Source organism: Lingula anatina, chromosome 1 (assembly GCF_051362555.1).
Source record: "Lingula anatina isolate TDL-2025a chromosome 1, LinAna3.0, whole genome shotgun sequence".
In the NCBI taxonomy this organism is placed as follows: domain Eukaryota; kingdom Metazoa; phylum Brachiopoda; class Lingulata; order Lingulida; family Lingulidae; genus Lingula; species Lingula anatina.
The window spans coordinates 68,658,814-68,680,426 of NC_141767.1; the positions used below are offsets into that span (position 1 = coordinate 68,658,814).

General features: G+C 35.4%; 1 protein-coding gene across 4 annotated transcripts; it reads right to left on the reverse strand.

Moving 5' to 3' along the window:
* Positions 1–796: 796 nt before the first annotated feature.
* On the reverse strand, positions 797–20,619 carry LOC106151951 (uncharacterized). 4 transcript variants are annotated; one of them, XM_087001800.1, is made up of 5 exons: positions 20,265–20,619; positions 19,067–19,102; positions 11,953–12,018; positions 11,266–11,366; positions 797–7,285 (listed from the first exon to the last, which is right to left on the reverse strand). In XM_087001800.1, the coding sequence occupies exons 1-5, from the start codon at positions 20,422–20,424 to the stop codon at positions 2,360–2,362; spliced, it is 5,289 nt and encodes a 1,762-aa protein (XP_086857926.1). In that variant the 5' UTR covers positions 20,425–20,619; the 3' UTR covers positions 797–2,359. The 4 variants fall into 4 exon arrangements, with proteins under 4 accessions (XP_086857926.1, XP_086857927.1, XP_013380850.2 ...); XM_087001801.1 differs by lacking the exon at positions 19,067–19,102; XM_013525396.2 differs by lacking the exon at positions 11,953–12,018.
* Positions 20,620–21,613: the final 994 nt, after the last annotated feature.

The following is a 21,613-nucleotide window of genomic DNA, read 5'->3' on the forward strand; positions in this document are numbered from 1 at the left end:
GGATTAAAACCGCCAGCACCCTTCCTGCTGAAAAACTGCATATTTACAAAAGAAAGAAAAATTCTTAAAATGTACAGTTTTGGGGCATGTTCAAGTTTGAAACACAAAACCAGCGTTTGATAATGAAAAGTCAGTTGTTGTTCCCATGTTTTTTGGGGTTTTTTTGCCAAAAGTCAATAAAAAGTGGCTTAATCGATTTTTAACTTTTGATCCCAACCCATTCTAAATCCAGCACACAAACATACTTTTCCAGGTTTTTGTGTTTTGAATATGGTAAAATCTAGCAAAAATGCTAATATTTAAATTCCCATATTCCGAAAATTTTGTAACTACAAATGTTGAGACTATAAATATAATAGTAAATACAATGTAAATCCTTGAAAAGATCACCAAAATATACGCAGGGCACCATAGCATTATTCCTTTTTGCGAAGTTTCATATTTGAAAGAGCACCAAGTCAAGAATTAATATAATAATCACTTTAACCTGATCATTTCTGCTAAATGTCAACAAACCTGTTCATTTCATGACCTTTTTCAGTTTCTGACAGCATAGTTATCAAATTAAAGAATGTGTGTAATTTTTTCTCAGATATCTTTACAAGTAGATAAAGAAGATTCAAGTAATGAAAGTTTTGAATATGAAATCTAGCCAAATTGCTCATATTCAAGCTCCCATATTCTCCAAATTTTTCAAACACAAATGTTTCGACTCTTAACATTTAATACATTTATAAGTTACTTTAAATTCACAAATGCCAGTTTTGAAAATGATGAAAATGACAGAAGCAAATCAGATGTTGATATATTGATCTATATTTCAAGTTTAAATGACATTCTTATAACATGCAACATTTGTGGTACAAAATATATCTCTAATAGATAAAAACTCGTCCATATTCTCCAGAAAATGAGAAAGTTAATATTTTCCATTGACAATGTATTTCCTAACAAAATCTTTATGGTTTACTTAAATGACTCCCACAACAATGACTTTGACCTAACTTACTCAATAATCGTATACAAATGGCAACAACCTGGTGAAGATGAGAAATCTGCTGAATTCTACATATTTTTGGGTATGAGCGGAAGACCTATTCTCAAACATCACAGACAGACAAGCACAATGCTTAGAGATATAAAAGCAGACTTAAAATAGCAGAATAATAAAGAATAATATTTTATGAATAAAATGGTAAAATAGTTGTATAATATGCATTTTAAATGCAGCAAATATTGCTATAAAACATGACAAAAGCATATATAATATCTTGTATCATCAAAATGTATGCAGGGCACCATAGCATTATTCCTTTTTGAGAAGTTTCATATTTGAAAGAGCACCAAGTCAAAAATTAATATAATCATCACTTTAATGTGATCATTTCTGCTAAATATGTCAACAAACCGGTTCATTTCATAACCCTTTTTAGTTTCTGACATTATACTAGTAGTTACCAAATTAAAGAATATGTGTAATTTTCTATCAGATATCTTTGCAGATAAAAAAGATACAAGTAATAATTCATAAATCATTTTCATTTGTCCCACTATTGCACTATCCTCTTTCTTATACAGGAACTCATATCTTTTAAATGAACAAGAATAAACTGCCAAGTAATGGCAAGCATTCAATGATCAAATGTCACTAAGGGCAAAACTTTTCAGATAAAATGTAACTGCTCCCCAAATTTGCATTCAGATGTACAAGGAATTGCATGCCATAACTAAATTGGCATTTAAAACCTTATTTTTTGCAACTCTTGAAGTAGAGATTGACAAAGGTACAACAGTAATATCAATGGAAAATTCCATTTTTACTAAAATAATAACTTGTAATACCAGCAACTGTTGGAATAAAATGTCAGCTAATAACAGCTTCCTAACCTTAAAAGATCACAGCATAATCAATGTGTGCTTTAGTTATGTGTATGCGTCGCTTGGGATTGAGAATTTTAACAATGATTTTGGCAGTAAAAGCATCCTCATATCATAATCAATATAATTATGTGCATGGTATATTATCCTTGTGAATCAATATACACAACAGAGCTACATTTAAACAACTTTGAAAATGTGACCTACTAGATCTGCCAGTAACATAGTTATACAATGTATATATATATATGACATGAAGCTTTCAATTCCATATGCATCTAAGTTTCTAATGTGAAAATAATCAATGCCCCGGCCTAGTCTTTAAAGCAAGTTTCACCTACAATAACCAACAGTATTTTCAAAACACTACCCCACTGGTATAATATGCATTTAATACAGGAAAAACATTAAAACAAGTAACATTAAGTGACCATAAATCTATAATGTTACATATCTACACAACTTAGATATTGGTCCAGATTTAGTGCCCTAAAGAAGTGCGAATCCACTGGCCTGTCTTTTCATCATAAACCTCTTCAAACCCACTATCATCTTCATAGTAGTTTTCCTCATCTTCATCCCGGTTTTTCCAATTGTTTATTGTTTCTCTATTACTGTAGAAATAGTTTTCTCTGTGCCCATTTGCCATGTTATTGTTGGTTTCTGTCAACGGTGCAACTTGGCTGGGAGGTGATAGAGTCTTTCGTATCCATTTTCTAGTAACAGGGTCAAAGACTTCTTCATACATTTCTTCAAATTCTTCAACTTCATCATGTTGTTGTTGATTTGCTTCTATGTTGAACACAGGTGTAAGATTTTGTTTTACTGGCCGATAGTCAAAAGCTTTTCCCTCAGCAATTGTCTTATGGAAAGTCCTTTGGCCTAATTCAGTACTTTGGGAAATCTGGTTAGCATCTGCTATTCTTTCATGCCTCCAGGTCCCACCTCTCGGACTGTTATCGTTATCCCAGGTACTGTCTATAGGGGTCTGGTATTTTGTTCTCTTACACCATTTTCCAGTTTTGGGGTCATAAAATTCTTCCATTTCCTCGGCAGTTACAGTGACATCTGATCCTGGGGAGGTGTCTCTTGTTGGGGTGCTGTCTCTGTCTGTTATGGTGATAATCTGTTTCTGAACCCATCTTCCAAGTTGTGCATCATATTCCTCCTCATACTGCACAGATTCTTCTTTTTCGTACTGGTCATTTTCTTCTTCACCCTTTTGTGGAGAAGTGGTCACTGATGCCACTGCTACTCTCTCCCAATGTCCTGTATCTGGATTAAAAACCTCCTCGAAAATGGTATACTCCTCTTCACTTACTGAAGATGGGGAAGAAGACGATAGTTTTTCTTCTGGAGCCGGAACAATTTCTTCCCACATTTCAACTGTTTCTTCTTCTTTATCAACGCTTTCATTCTCAAGTGTGCTTGCAGTGGTAAAAGCAGAGCTTTCTACTGGTGTCTCTTCTTCCCAAGTTTCAAAAATTAATTCATCCTCTTCTTTTTGATCTGCCACATTGTTCTCAATCTGGTATTCACTTGATGAAGGTCCCTCACTGGGAAATTCTGTAACTTCATATGAGTTGTAGCTTGTCCTTTGGTTTGGCATTTTATAATCAATTACAATAGAAGGCTTGACAATGACTGTTTCCTCCCAAGTTTCTACTTCATTCTCTTCTTTTTCTTCTGTTTTTTCCCCTGGAACTAACTTGTTGACTGAAATATTTCTAGCATTGCCTTCGGTAGAATTTTCCCAGGTTTCTTCTTCATATTCACTCATTTCTCCAATGGGCCTTTCCCATACACCTTCCCAAGACTCTTTCTCCACACCCTCTGATTCATCTGCAGATGGTTCCCTTCCTATCAAAACTGCAGGTTTTTCTTCAGAATGTTCCACTTCATCAGTAAAAGTTGCAGTTTGGTGCTTTCTAGCATTATCCATCATCTGCAGTTCACGGATCCGCTGTAGTACATCTGACCTGGCATATTTTTCTTGCAACTCAGAAAACTTGTCTTGCAGTGGAGTACTATACGTCTCTTCAGAGTTAACAGCTCTTGCTCTGCTGGCTGAAGGTTTGGTTCGGTATGGCCTTTTCTCTTGTTTGGAGAAGTTCTTTGTAAAAGCTCTCTGTTTGGACTTTGGACCTGCTGCCTCTGGGAAAGTTTTTCCTAGCTGGACTCCTTCATTTGCATCAACATCTTCCACCTTCTTGAACTTTGACTTTGGAATGGTCATGTGCCTGTCGACATACTCCAAAAGATTTACAAATCCTTTACTAAGAGTAACACAAACCTCAGCATAAATGCAAAACAGTCTATTCCCAGCTGAAAGCTCAGATAAAGGCTGCATGGTACTAGCCTTTAGAAAAACATCTGCTGCTTCAAGAAATAAACCAAGCTCCATCATGGCATAACCAAGCACTGCAAATTGACATGAAGAATTTGACAGATAAACCTCATTTAAAAGACTTATCAGACAATCTGTTGCATCATTCCATAAACCAATGTGTCTGTAACAGATAATAGACAAGTACTTTGAATACACAGTCATAGGTAGGATTACTTCATCCTGAACTGCTATTTCCATCTGGAGATTGACTGGCAGGGTAAACTGTTCAACTTTCCCAAAAACAACTTCTGAATCATCTGGCTGGAGAAGAACATCAATCAGAAGTTCTGCTGCCTCTGCATAATCTTTTTGGCTTAAGAGAAAGGTGGCATAATCCACATAAACCCTGGCATTGTATTCCAAATCTACAGCTTGTTGGAAATGACTATTTGCAACCTGGAGCAAGTTCATTCTTTCTGTTTCATTGAGCAAAGATTGTGCTTTGTAGGTCATTACTGATGCCATGTTCCCCAGGGTGACAGCCATCTCCGGACCAATGGTAACATACATTTGTTTGTATGCATCCAGGCTTTCCTGGTAAGCTTCAATTGCCTTATCTATGTCTCCCAACACTGTGTGGATTTGTCCCAGCTGGTGCATCAGGCCAACCATATCTGCTTCAATGTCCTCTTTCAGAGTCTTCTCAATGCTTTTGGCTTTCTGAAGGTATTCAGATGTTCTGTTGTACTGACGCATTGTGGTGTGAACATTTGCACTGTTGCTGAGTAGCTGGTTCTGTAAAATTTGGGCTGTTATCTCTCTTGCTGGGGATGATCCTTCAATTGGTCCTGCCAACTCTAGGGCCTTGTTGTAGTACATTAGAGCATTTTCGTGCTCTTCTTTAGCATTATAGCAGTCCCCTAGTGCTTTCAGGACTCTCACCAACTGCTTTGCATCTGCACAAGTGACTCGGTTCAAATATGTATAGGCTAGGTCAATGTTGTCCAGGGCTTTTTCAAACTGTTCAATTTTCAGATAGGACAATCCTAAGGAGTAGAGGGTCTCACAAATCACCCAAACCTTATTACTCTCTAGCTGGGTTATGGATACACCATACAAGGTCTTGTATATATCTAAAGCTTGGTTGCACCATGAGATGCACTTATCATAGTTTCGAGTGACAAGACAGGTCATACCCCATAGGGAGAACATGAAAGCAGAATCGTAGGTGGCTGGCCTCACAGACCTGGTTCCTCTAAAATACAGCAAGTAGGCACACTGGTACATGGTAATGGCTTGTGTGTAGTTGTGCAAGAAGAAGTTGAGAGCCCCAAGCATACAGATGGAATGAGTGTTATCTTCATAAACATCTTCACCCTTGCAATGTTGGAATATTTCCTTGGCCTTTTCAAAATGTGCCATTGATTCTTCATAATTCCCAGAGATGAAGGTGCAGTCTCCCAGCTTGACATGTGCTCTACCAAAAACACTTCCAGGAGCTCCAACTCCATCTGAATCTTGAAGCATTTGCAGCACATCTAAAGCTTGCTTAAAGTAGCTCACAGGTTGGCTTAAGTCTATGGCATGTTTGTCACTCTCAGACTCTTCTGACTTTGAGTCATCATTGTCAGTCTGTCCTTCTGGGGGTGGGGGTATATCACTAGACAGTATGTCCTGGCGCAGTTCATTGTGGAGTTCATTTCTCATGGCTAGACAAACATGATCAAAAATGGATTCATCTTTCATAACATGCTTTAAGTAGGCATTTCCTAACTCGAACAATGTATTGGCAACACTTACATTTGGGCAGTCTGGGTAAATGGACTGGAGCATTTCAAGGCCTCTTTGGAGATGGAAAAGTCCTGAGGGAATATTATTTAACTGGGTGTGAATCTTTCCCAAATTACTGAGTAAGTAAGCAATTGTGCTATTCTTTGCATTCTCTGGAAGGACATCTTGGTACAGTTCATAGGCATGAGAATACAATAGTTTTGCATTTACTGGCTGTTTCCTCATGTACAATATATCTGCTAAGCGCACAATTGTATCTGCTAGTGATAGGAAGACTGACTTTATGGTCACTGCACCATATGACTCCAAGGTGTGCAGTGAAGTTGAAAGTTTTCCTTCTGGTGGGGTTAGCGTGCCATCTGAGTCTGAACTGGAAAAAGATGGAGTAGAGGCTCTATCTCCTTGTGAAGGAAAAATGGATTCATATTCATGGGAAGGAATCCCACCTGAAAGAGTCCTTCTTCTAAGCACCTTTACATTTTCATCAAATACATCATCTGCCTCCCCTTGGCTTAATGGAAATAATCCATCAACCATCTCTAGGGCCTCAGACACACTACCAAGCAACACTTGGTTTTCATCTATCGTTAGATCCTTTAAAAACTCGACCTCTGCTTCATTTTCTGGAAGAAAGCGGCCAATGAGTTCTTTGATACAATATTTTTGAATGCTAGTAATATTCTCAATAATAACGGGCGTATCTCGCACTGTGCCTCTGCTGGCCCTATGAAACCGTCTTTTTTCTGGCTTGGTTATGATTTCATATAAATTTTTTGCCAGCAACTCATGCTGGTTTTTAACCTTCATGTTTGCCATTTCCATTTGTGCCTCAAACCACTTTTGAAATTCATCATCAAGTTCTGTTTTTAAAATGTCGTGACAATTACTAAATGCCTTCCTATAAAGAGACAAAGCTTTAAGCTGTGAAAGCTGATACCAAGGCAAACTTTTGTGAGTTGACCGACAGTTTTTGCAATAAACCTCTGCAAGTCCCATCAATGCCAGGACAAGAGTTTTAGTTTGTTCTTTTTCTTCTTCTCCATCCAAGCTACTTTGCTTTAATATGTCTTGACACTTCAAGACTGCATCTTCATAGAGCTTCTCTGCCTCTTTGACATTCAAACGGTGCATCTTCTTGTTGGCTTCCTCTACCCAGCTGGCAGTGCTGCCCTCTCGGACAGTCCAGCGGGGAGGCTTGTACTGGCCACTGTCATCTTCTTCTGGTTTTTCTGTACTTGTGTCCTCAGGTGGTTCCTCTTCATGTTCTTTATGATGCTTATGTTTTCCCTACAATTAGAAACATGACCAGTGTTAAAAGCACATGCATACATCTACATCAATGTGTTTCTTGATTATTTCACTTAAAGCAGTTTGCATTTGAAGCTCCAGAATTTAGGAAGGGGAAAAACCTTGGCAAGTCAAACCCAAAGAATTTTACCAGATATAAATGATTCATAAAATATGCTTACAGAGCATCAAATGATCAGAACTTTTTTTCAAAACCTGTTCCATGTCTCCAAGGGCCATGGGGAAAATAAGAGTTATATCTACCATAACAAAGTTTCACTCTTACCACTGGCATCTTTCATGACTTACTAGTAGCATTTTTTGGATAAAAATGTAATTTTTGGTTTTAGGGTTTTCTTGGTCAGTGGAGCAAATATAACAGCGATAGCTTTTGTAGAGAATACAGTTAAGTCCAGTTTTTACATGAAAAAAAAAAAAAAACAGAGAGACAGACATGTTCTGCATTTATTAACGATATCTACCACTTAAAGATGTCATTTCTCTTTCTTATCAGTACTAAAAACTTTTCACCTGGTTTATAATATAAAGTAAGTCATTCATTTGTTTAACCTTTAGCTACACATGTTATCTGAAGCTAATTGAAATGCAGCCAAAACCACAAATCACAATGAACACCTGAGGGCCTAAGTCAGACAATTCCATATATCATGGTCTAGATAAGACGTATGATTGCAAATGTGTTGTAATTGATGAACCACTGCTAGTGCTGCCATATACTTCACATTTATATAAAATTAAACTTCCACTGAATCCACTTGAATCCAGAAGCATTATAAGGAAAGTAAGACTCTTTTCTCATAGACACACAAACGATCTACGTAGATTGACCCAACTCTGCAGGAACTTCGCTAAGTGCAATCAGCTTAACTTAATGACTAGTCTCCTTTTGTTTCCAATGTACTCATATATAATCATCAGATTGCACTCAACGAGAATACCAAAAGAGTTGTGTTGATCCACATAGACCAATGTGTCGCTAGGAATGGGTCCTAAGTTTTCATGTTGTCCCAATATAGCATGTCTGGGTGAGGGACATGAGGGACATGCATTCTCTTCATAGTATCACCTCCAGGCATAGAAATGTGTCAAGAACAAGGGTTTTGGCAGCTCATTACTTAACCCTGGCTGTCCTGTTCCCCCTTACAGATGAAGCCTTTTCTCTTTTATACTTTAAGTCCAAATGATGTTAACCCGAGGAGTGTGCCAAGAGCAATTTGGGCTTTCTCTAACTATTACCGGATAATGTTAAACCTAAGCAGAGGGACCGGTTTTAATATATCTAAGACACCTGGCACTGACAAGGGAAAATTGATGTTTTTAAGCTTCATTATCATAAATTTTCAAAACAGAGGAATAAAGTCATGATTTATTCAGTAAATTTATACAAAGGTTATATTACTTTCCATAAATACAGGATAGGTGGGCATACATGTTACTGAAAAAGGTTACCTTGAAACCTCATACTACATTATATCTAGTTTAAATGATAATCTCTTTTAAAGGGGCAATTATAAATTTACCATCACACACTAATACACTGATTATATATATATATATATATATATATATATATATATATTTTTTTTTTTCATTCATTCAGTTGATGTTTATAGATGGGGTTATGCACATACATGTAGTAATACTATAGGTAACGAAGCCAGAACAAACTGTAAATTGAACAAAGGCAATTAATTCTTAAACATAAAAGGTAAAGGTAATTTATGACCAATGTATGTATTAGTGTGATATATTAATTCTGACAGTGCTAGAATTCTTACGTGTCAAAAATGCATATAATCTCAGTCACCTCTTCCTTAAAATTAAAGACAAGCAAAACAGAAATTGAAAGTGAGAGAAATATGAAAGAAATAAATATGTCTATGGCAACTCCAAAATGAATAGCTATTTTTATTCTGATATTCTCCATTTATAAAAAAAGACAACATTTAAGTCAGATTATTATCTCCATCATCTTTAACTTACGTATTTTCTGCACATAGAGTATTCTCTGAAACTGCATAGATCTGCCTACATTTGCCAAGACATGTTTGAAGGTGATAAAATTATATTCCTGCTGGCATAGAATTTGATATGCCACATGTATGAAAATAAAAACTGTCCTGAGTGCCAAAAATAGTGCATGGCCACAAGATTTAATGGTAAACAATTAAAATACAACCTTGGATGTCATAGAGAGCACCATGACCACATACGTCATGCTATTTCAAAATATCCAAGGTGCTATAACATTTGAAAGCATTAAAATACACCTATCTTTTGTGCAATTAAACCACATCAAGGGTATCAATTACTAGTATTTTAAGGTTGGTTGCCCAACTTTTCCATGGTTATTGCCAAGTTGGCCAAGTTCCTCCATCGCATTAGCACACCTTCAAGACGCACTCGTGTTTGTTTCCAAATCAGACAAAATTACCTCTATGCTATTCATATTGGCAATTACTACTTTTTACTGCATTTTACCTGTCAAGAGTGCTCTTTTTATTATAAAATGGATCTGTTTTCAAAGATTGAAAAGAATGGATAACGATCTGTTACAGAACAGGTTTTTACAGTTCTAAGTTCACATCCGTTTCAATACAGGTCATTTTAGTACCAAGTTAAGGGAGAAGCAGCTGGCACACCCTCCCCCACCACCACTGGGTTATAACCATGTGTTATCTAAAAGTTTGAAATGTTATGTACGTGTTTCAAATGGGAAATATGGTAAAATGAGATACACTTTTAGGGTATCTTAAAACAGTTGTATGTTAAAAATAATTCATAAAAATTACATCCCCACTTTCTAGAGAGTCCTTTTCTACACTTGCTGACTGCCAACTAACTTCAGCCTGTTAATGCCTGGTTACTGAGTACTCTGAGGCCTCCCACATACATCTTAGAGAGGGATCCATATCAAGATATGGACAGGTAAAGCAAGAGTTTTTGAATTACTGCCGGGGTTTACTTGCTTAATACATATATGCATAACATGGACATCATGTCTAAAGATCTCAAGTAAAAGAGCTCTTCACTTGTATTATTTCACAGACATCACTGTTGGTATCCGTAACTGTTTCTGTAATCATGTGCAGTAAAGGCCAATACCCAATTAACTCAAATAACACATTGCTGCCCTCAAAATACATGCATAGTATTTTTGACTTAGTAGTTCAGCATTCTGTACCAATCTATTTTGTAGGCCTACAAATTAAGGCCCTAATGTGTATATCCTAAAATATTAACTCAAATGGCGTACTATTGCATTCTGAATAACAATTTCTGTAATAAGCACTATAGTGTAGTGCCAATGTCCATGCCTTCACTAGGCATTTTTCCTGCATAACATTATGAACTCGTTGGCATATTCTCTTAAGGGCAATAAGCACTTCACAGATGATTGCAAGCCAGTTTTATTTCCCCAGCAGAGCTCTCTGTATCTATGAACATCTGAACTGACACCTTGAGAAAAGCAGAACATTGTACGTAAACAGCATGCACGTGCCTATGAATATAAACGAGAGTAAATGGAACCGTGGCAATGCCATCACACAAAGTTGTTGAATGGCAAACCATATGAGTAGGTGGTTGATAATAAAACAGCATAAAGCTGGATGAATGAGCTCAATAAAAGGGGTGTTGCCAACAGTATTCATGGCAGGGAGATAGGAGTATAAGATGCATTTCAATGTGCCTAGGTATACGAGTACAATATATATTCCTGTATGATAAATCATATCTAATGATTATGGATTTGTGACTTGCGCAGCTTTTCTCCTCACTAACATTTGACCTCCTTAGCATCATTTTTATTAAAAACATACATGATGTTGTCCTTGAAGAACTCCATCACGTTAATTTGCATTTTCTGCAGAATTGAATGATGAAAGGAATGGTTGTCAAATGAATAATTAAGGTATACTTTCTTTATATTACAATTTTTTCTCCTTTTTCAAACAAACCTTTTTATCTTTGTAGACAGGAGTGCTGGTGTACAGTAATGGCTGGAATCCCTGGGGTCCTGGCAGCAGGCAGCTGGTACTGTGAGCTTTGGGACCAAGGCCTAGAATGACAAAGTAGCAAAATATTTTTAAAAAAACAAACACTCAATTAATTGCGTTCATATTTAATATTTGGAAAAGACAAAAACTTTTATAGCTCATGTGACAATTGGTAATATGTGAATCTGTAGGTTTGCATGCATTAGCTGTATTTACTGTTTCAGGATAAAAAGGGCAACAGTCTGCACAAGATCTGTACAGATATAAATTCAGGTAAAAATATTGTGGAAAATTCAATGAGGAGAAGGAGAGGTCATGTGCATGGTTCCAATGATGCAAAGACTTGAAAGAGAATTCAAATTCTTTATTTAGATTGAATGACCTTCAGGACCAGTAGATCTCAATTTCAAGACTCATTCTTCAGGCCCTTATTCTTAAGACTTAAATAGCAACAAGTACTAATAATGGTAAATGATTCAATGAATCCTAACAAACATAAAAATAGTATACTTAACCCTGTTGTGAAGAAAACATGTACCTTATAATTCAAGTCTTAGTGACCTTCATAAGCCGGCAATTCCAGAGCAAACATTTCATACATTTTACAAGTAACTTAGAGCAAGTTAAGTTCACATTTTGCTGGTTTACCCCAAAACTTCCTAGCTTCTTGGGCTATGTGCCTATTTCTAACACTGTTTTCAATCCTTTGGTGTTCTTAAAAAAACAAAAAAATATATTCTGAGAAACAAATTGCTTAAAAGATTAGAGCACTGCAGTTGTCCATTCACCTGGTGTTGTGTTTCATCCGGAATCATAAGGGAGAGTACTATATTTAGCATGAATAATGATAAACAAACAGATGAGTACTTAAGTGTGAGGGTATTTTTGTTTGTTATGATCTTAAACAACAGCTACCTGACTTAAGTGAAGAAATATTTTGCAAGTTGTTGCACCTGAAAGTGAATCATAGGAAGTGTTTTTCTTACTGACTAAAATTCAACCAAGGTTTCTGGTAATAGCTGTCTAGACAACATAACAAGTGGATTTCTGTATGCATTTCCATATATTCCTCCTTCAACATGTCCTACTTTACAGTAATCACAGGCTATTTAGCAATATTGCTATTAGCACTATTACAAATTCTTCATTTTTTTTTTCAAGTAATTGCTTCACACAAAGCCCAACAAAATTCTCAAAATCATCAAAACTTTGGATGGTACCTTTAAAAATACAAACTTCTATCTGAAGCAGAGACTGAGGATGCTCATTCTCGAAACCAATAAGCTATTACAGTATCTGCCATCAGTAAATAGCCTTCTATTGGTTCGCTTCAAACAGATCAATACTCCTGTGGATAATGTTAACAACAGTCCTCCTGATGGAGGAATCATTAAATCATATTGGTTAGGGCCTTGGTAAGGCTCATATATATTTAAGGGCAGCTTCTCTTACATGTTCGTGGACATGAGGTTGGTACTCAAATTTAAAAAAATCATCCACCAAAAGCAGTGGGATGGTGCTAAACACAATTTACTACACACAAAACAATGTTAGATATGTTTTTACTTATTCTGGTGACAATACAGTCTACTAGATCTCATATAATGTACTAGTCTAGAATAATACTTATATGTCTGAAAAGCCTTGAGCCTGATCATTTTAATTCATCCTTGGTAAATATTTTAATTCATCCTTGGTAAATAATTATTCGCGACAGACTAAATACTTTATTTTTTGGACAGAAATAACTAATTAAAAACTTTCTTCTGCATTTGTCTAAAATAATAACACTTTAATAAAAATGTTTCTTAATTAAGATATTAATTGGCATGATACTATCCATGCACTGGTTATTCTGAACAGAGCAAGGGAAAAAGTTCATAATTGGATCTTTCATTCCTCCTCTGGCTTTCCTTCCTTCCAATGCCAGCTGGAACCCTCTTATCCAGATTTCCCTCTAAGCCTGTGATACCTCCCAGTCCACTCAGTGAATTGCTTATACAGATAACTTGAGGACACTTGATTCATAGCAGCACCATGCCCTTTTACTTTATTCAAACAGTATCGCAACTAGAATTCAATCAGAATTGGGGAATTCAATCGGGAACACCATAAAACAGCCTTCTCAAATATCCCTTTTTTTCTGCAACATTCAATAGCTGTTAATACTGCCATTATGGGTTATTTTGTGAGCCTGAAGAGACCTTTATATTCTTGTTCAGTTTTCAAGAACATAGGAGACACCACCAGAATGGCAGACTTGCAGGAAAAACAGCTTTGTATAACGTAAAGACTATTTTTTATAGCTAATCATGTTTATCTATGTACTACCTTCCAAAAAAAGGACCAAGTTTACAGCACTGTAATGCTAACCCACAGAATAGAAATTTCTACCTTTACCACACACTGCCATCAGCTGACTCTGATGTTCTTGATCCGAAATAATAATAATAATAATAATAATAATAATAATAATAATAATAATAAAATAATAATTAATCAATCAATTGAAGTTAGGGCTAAGTTAAGTCTGCTAAACTCAGATAGTCAGTTACATAAAGCAAGTTAAGCAATAGGGTCCTACTGGGTATTTTCGTTACCTGTGAAAGCCACTTTTATTTTAAAGGATGCATGAAATTGTTCAAATTATTTAATGTGCTCTGTCAAGCACCCCATTCCCTTGACTCGTAAATGTGACTTTTTATTCTTAGTCCTTCGTGAAACAAAGTCATTATACCTGGTGATCCGTGATTTTCAACTCATTTTGGATCATTTTGGATGAGATATAATTAAAGTTTTTTGAAGTGATTTGTGAATTGATTTTGTTTCCCATGAAGTGTGATCACTACCTCCCAAATGGGACCCTCTAAGTAACAGTAGTCCTGTTCTCCTTTCCACAAACTATTAAGCCATCTCATATGAACAACTCACTAAATGTCACTAAGATGATTGAAATTTAGTCTTAACATTTAGTTTTAAAACCAAAGTAAGTGGCCATATATGCTAGTCTTAAAACAAAAATTTTGTAGCCTACAGACCCAGCTGTTTTAGCTTAGACTTTATAATCTTTACTTTTTTGTGAACTGGAAAGAAATCCAATATGTTATAAATAACTAGTACACACTTGAAACAGGCCTTGCAATACTTACGTCCAATATCTATTACACACTGAGTGTTTCAGAAAATATATAGGAATATCAGGGCAAACTATCATATACCCATGTGATAGAAATGCTTCTGAATTTTTTACTTAATTTGTTCTATCTGAAAATAGACATCACTTAAAATGATCTGTAAACACATAAAGAAATAACTGCCCAATTAATCTGAGTTCTTAAAATGAATCAACAGATTAACACCGACTTTTTAAACTTAAATTCAAGACAGAGCAAAAAACCAATTACATGCCATGAAAAGAGAGAAATACTGTACTGTAGCACCTAATGTTTGTACATAGCAAACACTGATATGTTTAACACTATGAACTTCAAGAAACGTCTGGCTGAGGTAAGACAGTGACTCAGCCAGTACTGAAGAATATTCTTCAGCAAAATTAAATGGGTTCAGGATTATTTTACCTCAACCTTTTTCAAATGAAGTGTTTTCAAAGTATTTATTCTATAATGTTGTTTTTTCATCCTGGCAGATTTATATTCTTTATAAGAAAACATGATGGCATTAATTGTAGCCATTTAACCCATTTTTACTACATTTCCATGTGTGATGTAATGCCAAAACCACATAGGTGTGTGCAGTATGAATCACTGACATGAAAAATACATCTATGGACTCTTAAATCAGAAAGGTGTATGTTCTATGCAAGATCATGTAATGATGAAAAAAACCTTCTTAAATTCCAATTATGTCATTACTCAAGAAGTTCCAATAAATTTAACTTTAAATAATCACCTTCAATGTAATACATATGTTATCTATCAAGGCATGATTTATTTGATATCTAAAATATTTCTGTAAATGAAAACCAAGGGGAATGAAAATATTCACTGATAATGACAAAGAGGAAAAAGGTTTTTATGTTGTTCATCAAATTTAATAGACCACTACCCATAGGGCATTAAGTCAAATTAAGTCAAACATCAGATGACTCGAGCTCTTTAATCCAAAATACAAATATGTTTTTCTTTTGTCTTATAAGAACTTAATTACTACTTAATCTTTCACTGCCAAACTTAAAACAGTTTTCATGATGTTGAAAAAAACTACAGACTGAGATGTAAACCCAAAACCCTTCTACAAAAACTTTTGGGAACTTGGATATCAACGTTTGTTTTAAAATTTTTATGTGCAGCAAACTGTTAATGGCAAGTAATTTGAAGAAAGATATAATACTTGCATGTTTTATTTTGAAATCAAAATGCTTTATCTAGTAGAGAACTTAGTACATAAATTTTCGCTGTAAAGAATATCTTGTTCGCTTCACGATAACCGATGTAGACCCAAACTGACCCTGAACTGGAGAAACCCTTCCACAATGTACACAGCACCAGTTTATTCAAATAATAGGTTTACCGATTAGATCAGAACCTGTTCTCCAAGTTACCTGCACCAAAACTTTGCCTATATTACATACCTGGATAACCTCAAACAATAATTGTGTCAAACTGCAAATACGAAGGTGGTTTATTTTTCATAGGGGTGCATACATTTTATCTAGAAGAAGTCTGACACGAGGTAACTTCGTTACGAAGTCACTAGTGTGTTTTATAACCTTCCAGTATCAGAATTTAACATGCTCGTGGTTTAACCCAAATACCTTACAACTTAAAACAACGTGACAGCAAGGAGGGTGTTTTTTTTCTTCATCTGTCCTCCACACAAAACCCCTAGACTCAATTGCAAACAAATCTTTATGTTCTTTTTAAAATTTATTATACCCAAGTGTTCCTAATAAAATACTTTGCTTCGAAAAAACATTTGAAAGATGTGAGAACTGTTTTCAAGTTCTAGTCACAGCAATAAATTTTAATTTCGTGACTCATTTAAGACAAAGTTCAACAATATGTAACTTGGGAGAAATTTGCCAATTAAAAATTAAGTTCTACTTGAGTGCTAGTGAAACCACAAAAAGTCTTTAATAGATCTCTTAAATCGATGACATTCATTTTGAAAAGTGTTCCTTTTTTTGTATCAAGAAAACTGTCTCATCATTTTAACATTATTCAGAGCAAAAGAATCATTTCCTTATAAAAGGTAGGGGCATTATGCACCCACTGACATGATGTTGTTGGATATATTGCCTGAATATCAAATTGCTATACTTCAATGTACTGTTTAATTAATACTGTTACAATTTGTTGACCACGACCACAAACATACTACAGGATAGGATGATAGCAACCCAGTCATTCTTCCTCATTTTTGGGTAAAATATACATCTTAATTTCATGCATATATATATACTTCTTTCCATACTCTACCAGGGTCACAGAGACAACTGTTTTCTGCATTTTTCTGTACTGTCCAGCCCAAAATTTTACAAACAAATGATAATAAGAGTACAAAACCTTGATCATCACCCAGCTAGTCTCTGTTACAGAGTGTAGTATTCATCACCAGCAGGAATAACATTAAAAATAAATGTCAGGTGTAACGTTGGCTGTATGCTGTAGCTAGCAGCAGGGGACTGTCTGCTTCAATATACACATGTATTCATTGGAACACTGAATAGTCTATAAAATACAATGGATATAATTGCTGCATTATGCCTTTTATAAACTGCCCCTAAATAAAAAATTATGTATCTACCATCAACAAAGTTTTGTCCAGTAGAACAAACAAGTCTGCCAGTTGATGAACAATATCAGGCACGTGGCCAGCAATTTCAGAAGGGGGTGGGGTCTTTTCTGAAAAAGTGGACCTTTTACCATAAAACCCTCATGTCACTAGATCAACTTTCATGCAGAGTAGACCTTTTCCCAGCAAAAAGGGTGGTTCTTTAAAACCCCACCCCACCCCCGAACCCCCCTGGCTATGAGCCTGGATATATACATTCACTAAATTCTACATAACATGGTCCATAGGTTCTGGATCTCAAGCACCAAATCCAAACTACTTTATAATCTTTTTAATGCAAACTTGCCAGAAAATCATGGTTACTCTCAAGGTGAACATAAAAACATATCCATGAGACATTATCAATCATTGTGGCTACATGTTCTGGTTGGAAAGTATACTCAACTACAGTATAGAACTAAAAAGGTAGTTGAGTATATCACCTATGTAAAGAAAAAAAAGAAGCATATAGCATGGCATGATAGTGGTACAAAACAGGTCAAATGTTTCGTAAGGTGCTATAAAAACTTGTAAAAACATTTCCCAAAAAGAAAAACAGCTGAAGGACTGGTTGCCCCATCCCAGGCAGGGTAAGCATTGTGTTCAGTTAGCTTGGTAGTTCATTTTTGTTTGCAAGACAGCTTTAGTGAAGTTCTACTAGTATTTGATTATTGGGGTCTGGGCAGCAGAGCTGCAACTGCTTGGGTCTTTTGATATAAAATCAGCCACGGGTGAAGTAAAAACAATGTTTAACTTGGCTTCTCCTGGCTGGAATTTGACACACAGCTAGCAAAAACAAACAAACAACAATGAAAAGCTAGTGTGCCGAAGACTTCCAGCCAGATTAAACAACAGGGTCCAGACATATATACGGCCAAGTTAACCACCTTGGTCACCAAAACAAGAACATAAATGGACATTTGAAATCAAGAAGAAATTCTTTTCCCAAGGCATTATAAATTATTTTCATAAGGACCACAATTTGGTCAGAGGCCCTATGTGAAAGGCATGTCTCAATTACTAAAATATCATGATTTAAGTTTAAAGATCATGAAGCTAGTTATGCTAAACTGCATTTGAACTTCCACTTATAATAACTTCAATAACGTGTTCCACATTTTATAGTTTCAGTTATGTAATTTAAATACTGATACATGAGCAATGTATGGTTTTGCTGTGGAGGTGTTCCCATACGGTACAATTCACTTGTTATGTACATATTCTATAACATAATCCCCCACCTAATACATATGGCCATTCACATAAAAATAAAATACCTACAACATCAACATCAAAATTCTGGAACATCTAAAATTGTACATGAATGAAACAAACTATCACTTCAAAATACCTCAAAGAACATCGCCATAAAACATATACTGTGATAGTTGATAAAGACTGAAAATAAAATGATTAGAAAAAGAGTGCTTTGTTATTTTTAATAAACTAAGAGACTACAGAGACTTACAGATTAACATACAAAGTACCAGGCAGATATTTACACCTGTAAACATTTAGCAACAAGTGAGGCAATGTTCTTAGTCATCCAGTAAAACTGGAATCAAGCATAAGTATATATAGATCAAATTCTAGCAATTAGGTGATTAATCATTGATTTTTACCACACAGGTTCCCGAATTTGATTTACATACATTCTTGATTAAACAGCAAGGTTTACAAACAAAAAATCACAAAGTACAGCTAAAAATGTTCACATAAAAGAAAAAAAATTCCAGGATGGATCAATGTTTATTATTGAAGAGTGCTGCTATGGCCCAAGGGAAAAATGTTACTCCAAATAAAAACTGCGAAGGACAAACAACTAAGTTCACGCTTATGAGCCAGTTGCAACTAGGTCTACAGGTGTAAAACAAAAGCAACACACAACACTGGAAACAAATTGGACAAGTGGAATAATTATACTGTGCATAACACAAAACTAAGGTCTCTATAGGAGCAAATTGTATACCTTCTTCCTCCTCCACAGTTTCATCAAGGTAAAAGTCTGCAACAAGGCAATTTTGTTAAAGAGGTATTATTTAAAATATAAGATTTTTTAAAAAATTTACGAGATGAAGAACCAGACAACATTTATTGGAGTAGACAGCAATAAATCAGGCTACACGTGTAGGCATTAATTTGTGCCCTTGTTAAATGTTAGGAGGTTACTAAAAGTCCAGTATATTTTTGTAGGTTACTAGGATATATAGTTTAGGTCACTAGTATTCTTAACAACCAAATAGATTTGTGCATTATTAATATAAAAAGAGGATAATAATAATACTAGTTACATAATACAATGTAATTTTGATGACAAGTACATATACATTCAGTTTTCATTGGTTGGATGGTTGGGATTAAGTTTTGTTCTTGCAAAGTTTTATTTTTTTCCCTGAGGTAGCGCTAGCACTCGCCAATTTAGCCAAATGCTAAAACTGACTTAATTTGGCTAAACAAAAAGGACTTGATTTGGCAAATTTTAGTCAAATTAAAGCTATTTTCATAAGAAATTGACAAAAAAGTGATGATTTGGCTAAGTGAAAAAAATTGCTAACGCTACCGCAGTTTCCACATACATGAAGTATTAAAAAGGGGACAAAGACAAAGAAAAGTTGGAACATAAAGCAAAAGAAGAGACATTTTCTACTTTTGATTTGTTCAGTATCTCAGTAATGTCAATATTGTACATCCCTCACAAGTGTGAGTATACTACGAGTAACTATTTCACTTAAAATTTAATCCCACTAGTATACAAGCAAGTATCTTCTATAGTTTCAAAATTTAAAATCTGAACCTTTCCCTCTTCCACTTTTTTTCACTATTATATTATTCAGCTTGTAAATTTGTCAATGTGTGATCAAAGAATACAAATACAGAGTACATACATATGTATTAGTATACAGTATATAACTACTGGTAGTATATACAGTGAATGTAAATGGTGGAAAATCTTATACCATTTTCTTTATATTCTTTACACGGGCTGTTTGAAAACTGATTGAGAGCATGTAAAGGTGATATGTCTACTTTTGTCTGGCCGAAGTTTACCTGTATAGATAGACTGCCCTTCACTGAACTGTATAAATTAGTGAGTACAGTATACATGTATGTATGAGTATTGACAACGTAAAGTCCGTTCTACTAAATAGATGTTATCAAGAACTTACCCCTCAATCTGTCTGCTCTTTTCTTGTAGAAGATGTCCGTTTCTATGTCTTGTTTGTGGGTTGAAATGTACTCTTTGATGATCCGCTGTGCATGCTCTTCAATAAGACGTTCCTTTTCACTGTTGTCCATTTCAGTTTGTCCGAGCAACTTTTCAGCCATTTTGGCAATGTAACAGCTGACAACAACCTCTTTTCCAAAATGTACGTCTTATCTTAGCTGTGATAACATTTATAACGCAATGAAGAGCATGACAGTTCAAAAAGTACCTCTGTTCCGGCTCCGGCGGCGATGCATGACTCTCTCTGCGGTGAGTGGGAAACACCTCGAAATGTTGACCTACAATATACGTTTAAAGAAAATCATGTGACTGGTCATGTGACGTATTAACATTTCAACGGGAGAACGGTTCCACAGACCCAGCTTTCAGAGGCGAGTTGCTTGTACAGCATTGAGCAATGAAGCAAATTTAATGTGTATAATTAAATATTAACATGAGACGCCAAAAACTTCACTAGCTGTAGAATTTTTTTAAATCCAGATCACGCTAGACAACCGAAACTGAAATTCGACCAGGTCCCAATGCCTACAAACAATTTTTGAAGTTGACAATGGGTGTAAGGAAGTATAGAACGTACATCCGTTTCACTTTGTAACTTTAGTCTTCGGACGTTCACATCATGAATGCCCATTCACGACACAGCACACCTGATGAGCCAAATGGGCTTTGTCAAAGCGGAAAATGATTTTTCTTTTCATACAATTTAGTTATGACTAACTACATGTATGGCAAATTTCGTCATAGTCACAAGTTAGTAGATTCCTCAATAGAACGTCATGCATGCGCCATTCTTTCAGAAACAATTATCTTTTTTTTTTTTTTTGGTCATAATGACATTACAGTTGTCATCATCATGCCCTTTGCTATCCCTATCCAAATATACTTCTTTTGAGAAAATACGTTTCGTCTTTGTTTTTATAATTATGGAATAATCATAAGCTAGGTCATTTTTACATAACGTACGTACCCCATACCCCCTAAATTGAAGTTAACTTTATAGGTTGGGGTATGAACAAACAGCCTAGTTTCTTCAAAATCTTAATATTTTATGAAGAATATAATGGCCTTTATAGGCCTATGTACCATTATTGTACAATGATCAGTTGCATGGTAATATGACAAATTGCGTCAATCTGGCAATTAAGGAGGCATTTAATGTAAATTCATCAAACATACATTAAAACCCCGCTATTTATGCTGATAAAACGCGGCAAGCGTACGAAAGGAATGTAGCAGAGAAACACTTGGACCTATATATGTAGGGCGATTAAAACTTATTAATCCTTTAAA

Excerpts from the sequence above, each read along its gene's own strand:
- LOC106151951 (XM_087001800.1), bottom strand. The coding sequence starts at position 20,424 with ATGGCTGAAAAGTTGCTCGGACAAACTGAAATGGACAACAGTGAAAAG. Across the intron at positions 19,103-20,264 it reads AAGAGCAGACAGATTGAGGG|ACTTTTACCTTGATGAAACT; the intron begins GTAAGTTCTTGA and ends GCCTTGTTGCAG. Across the intron at positions 12,019-19,066 it reads AACTGTGGAGGAGGAAGAAG|AACACCAAAGGATTGAAAAC; the intron begins GTATACAATTTG and ends TGTTTTTTTAAG.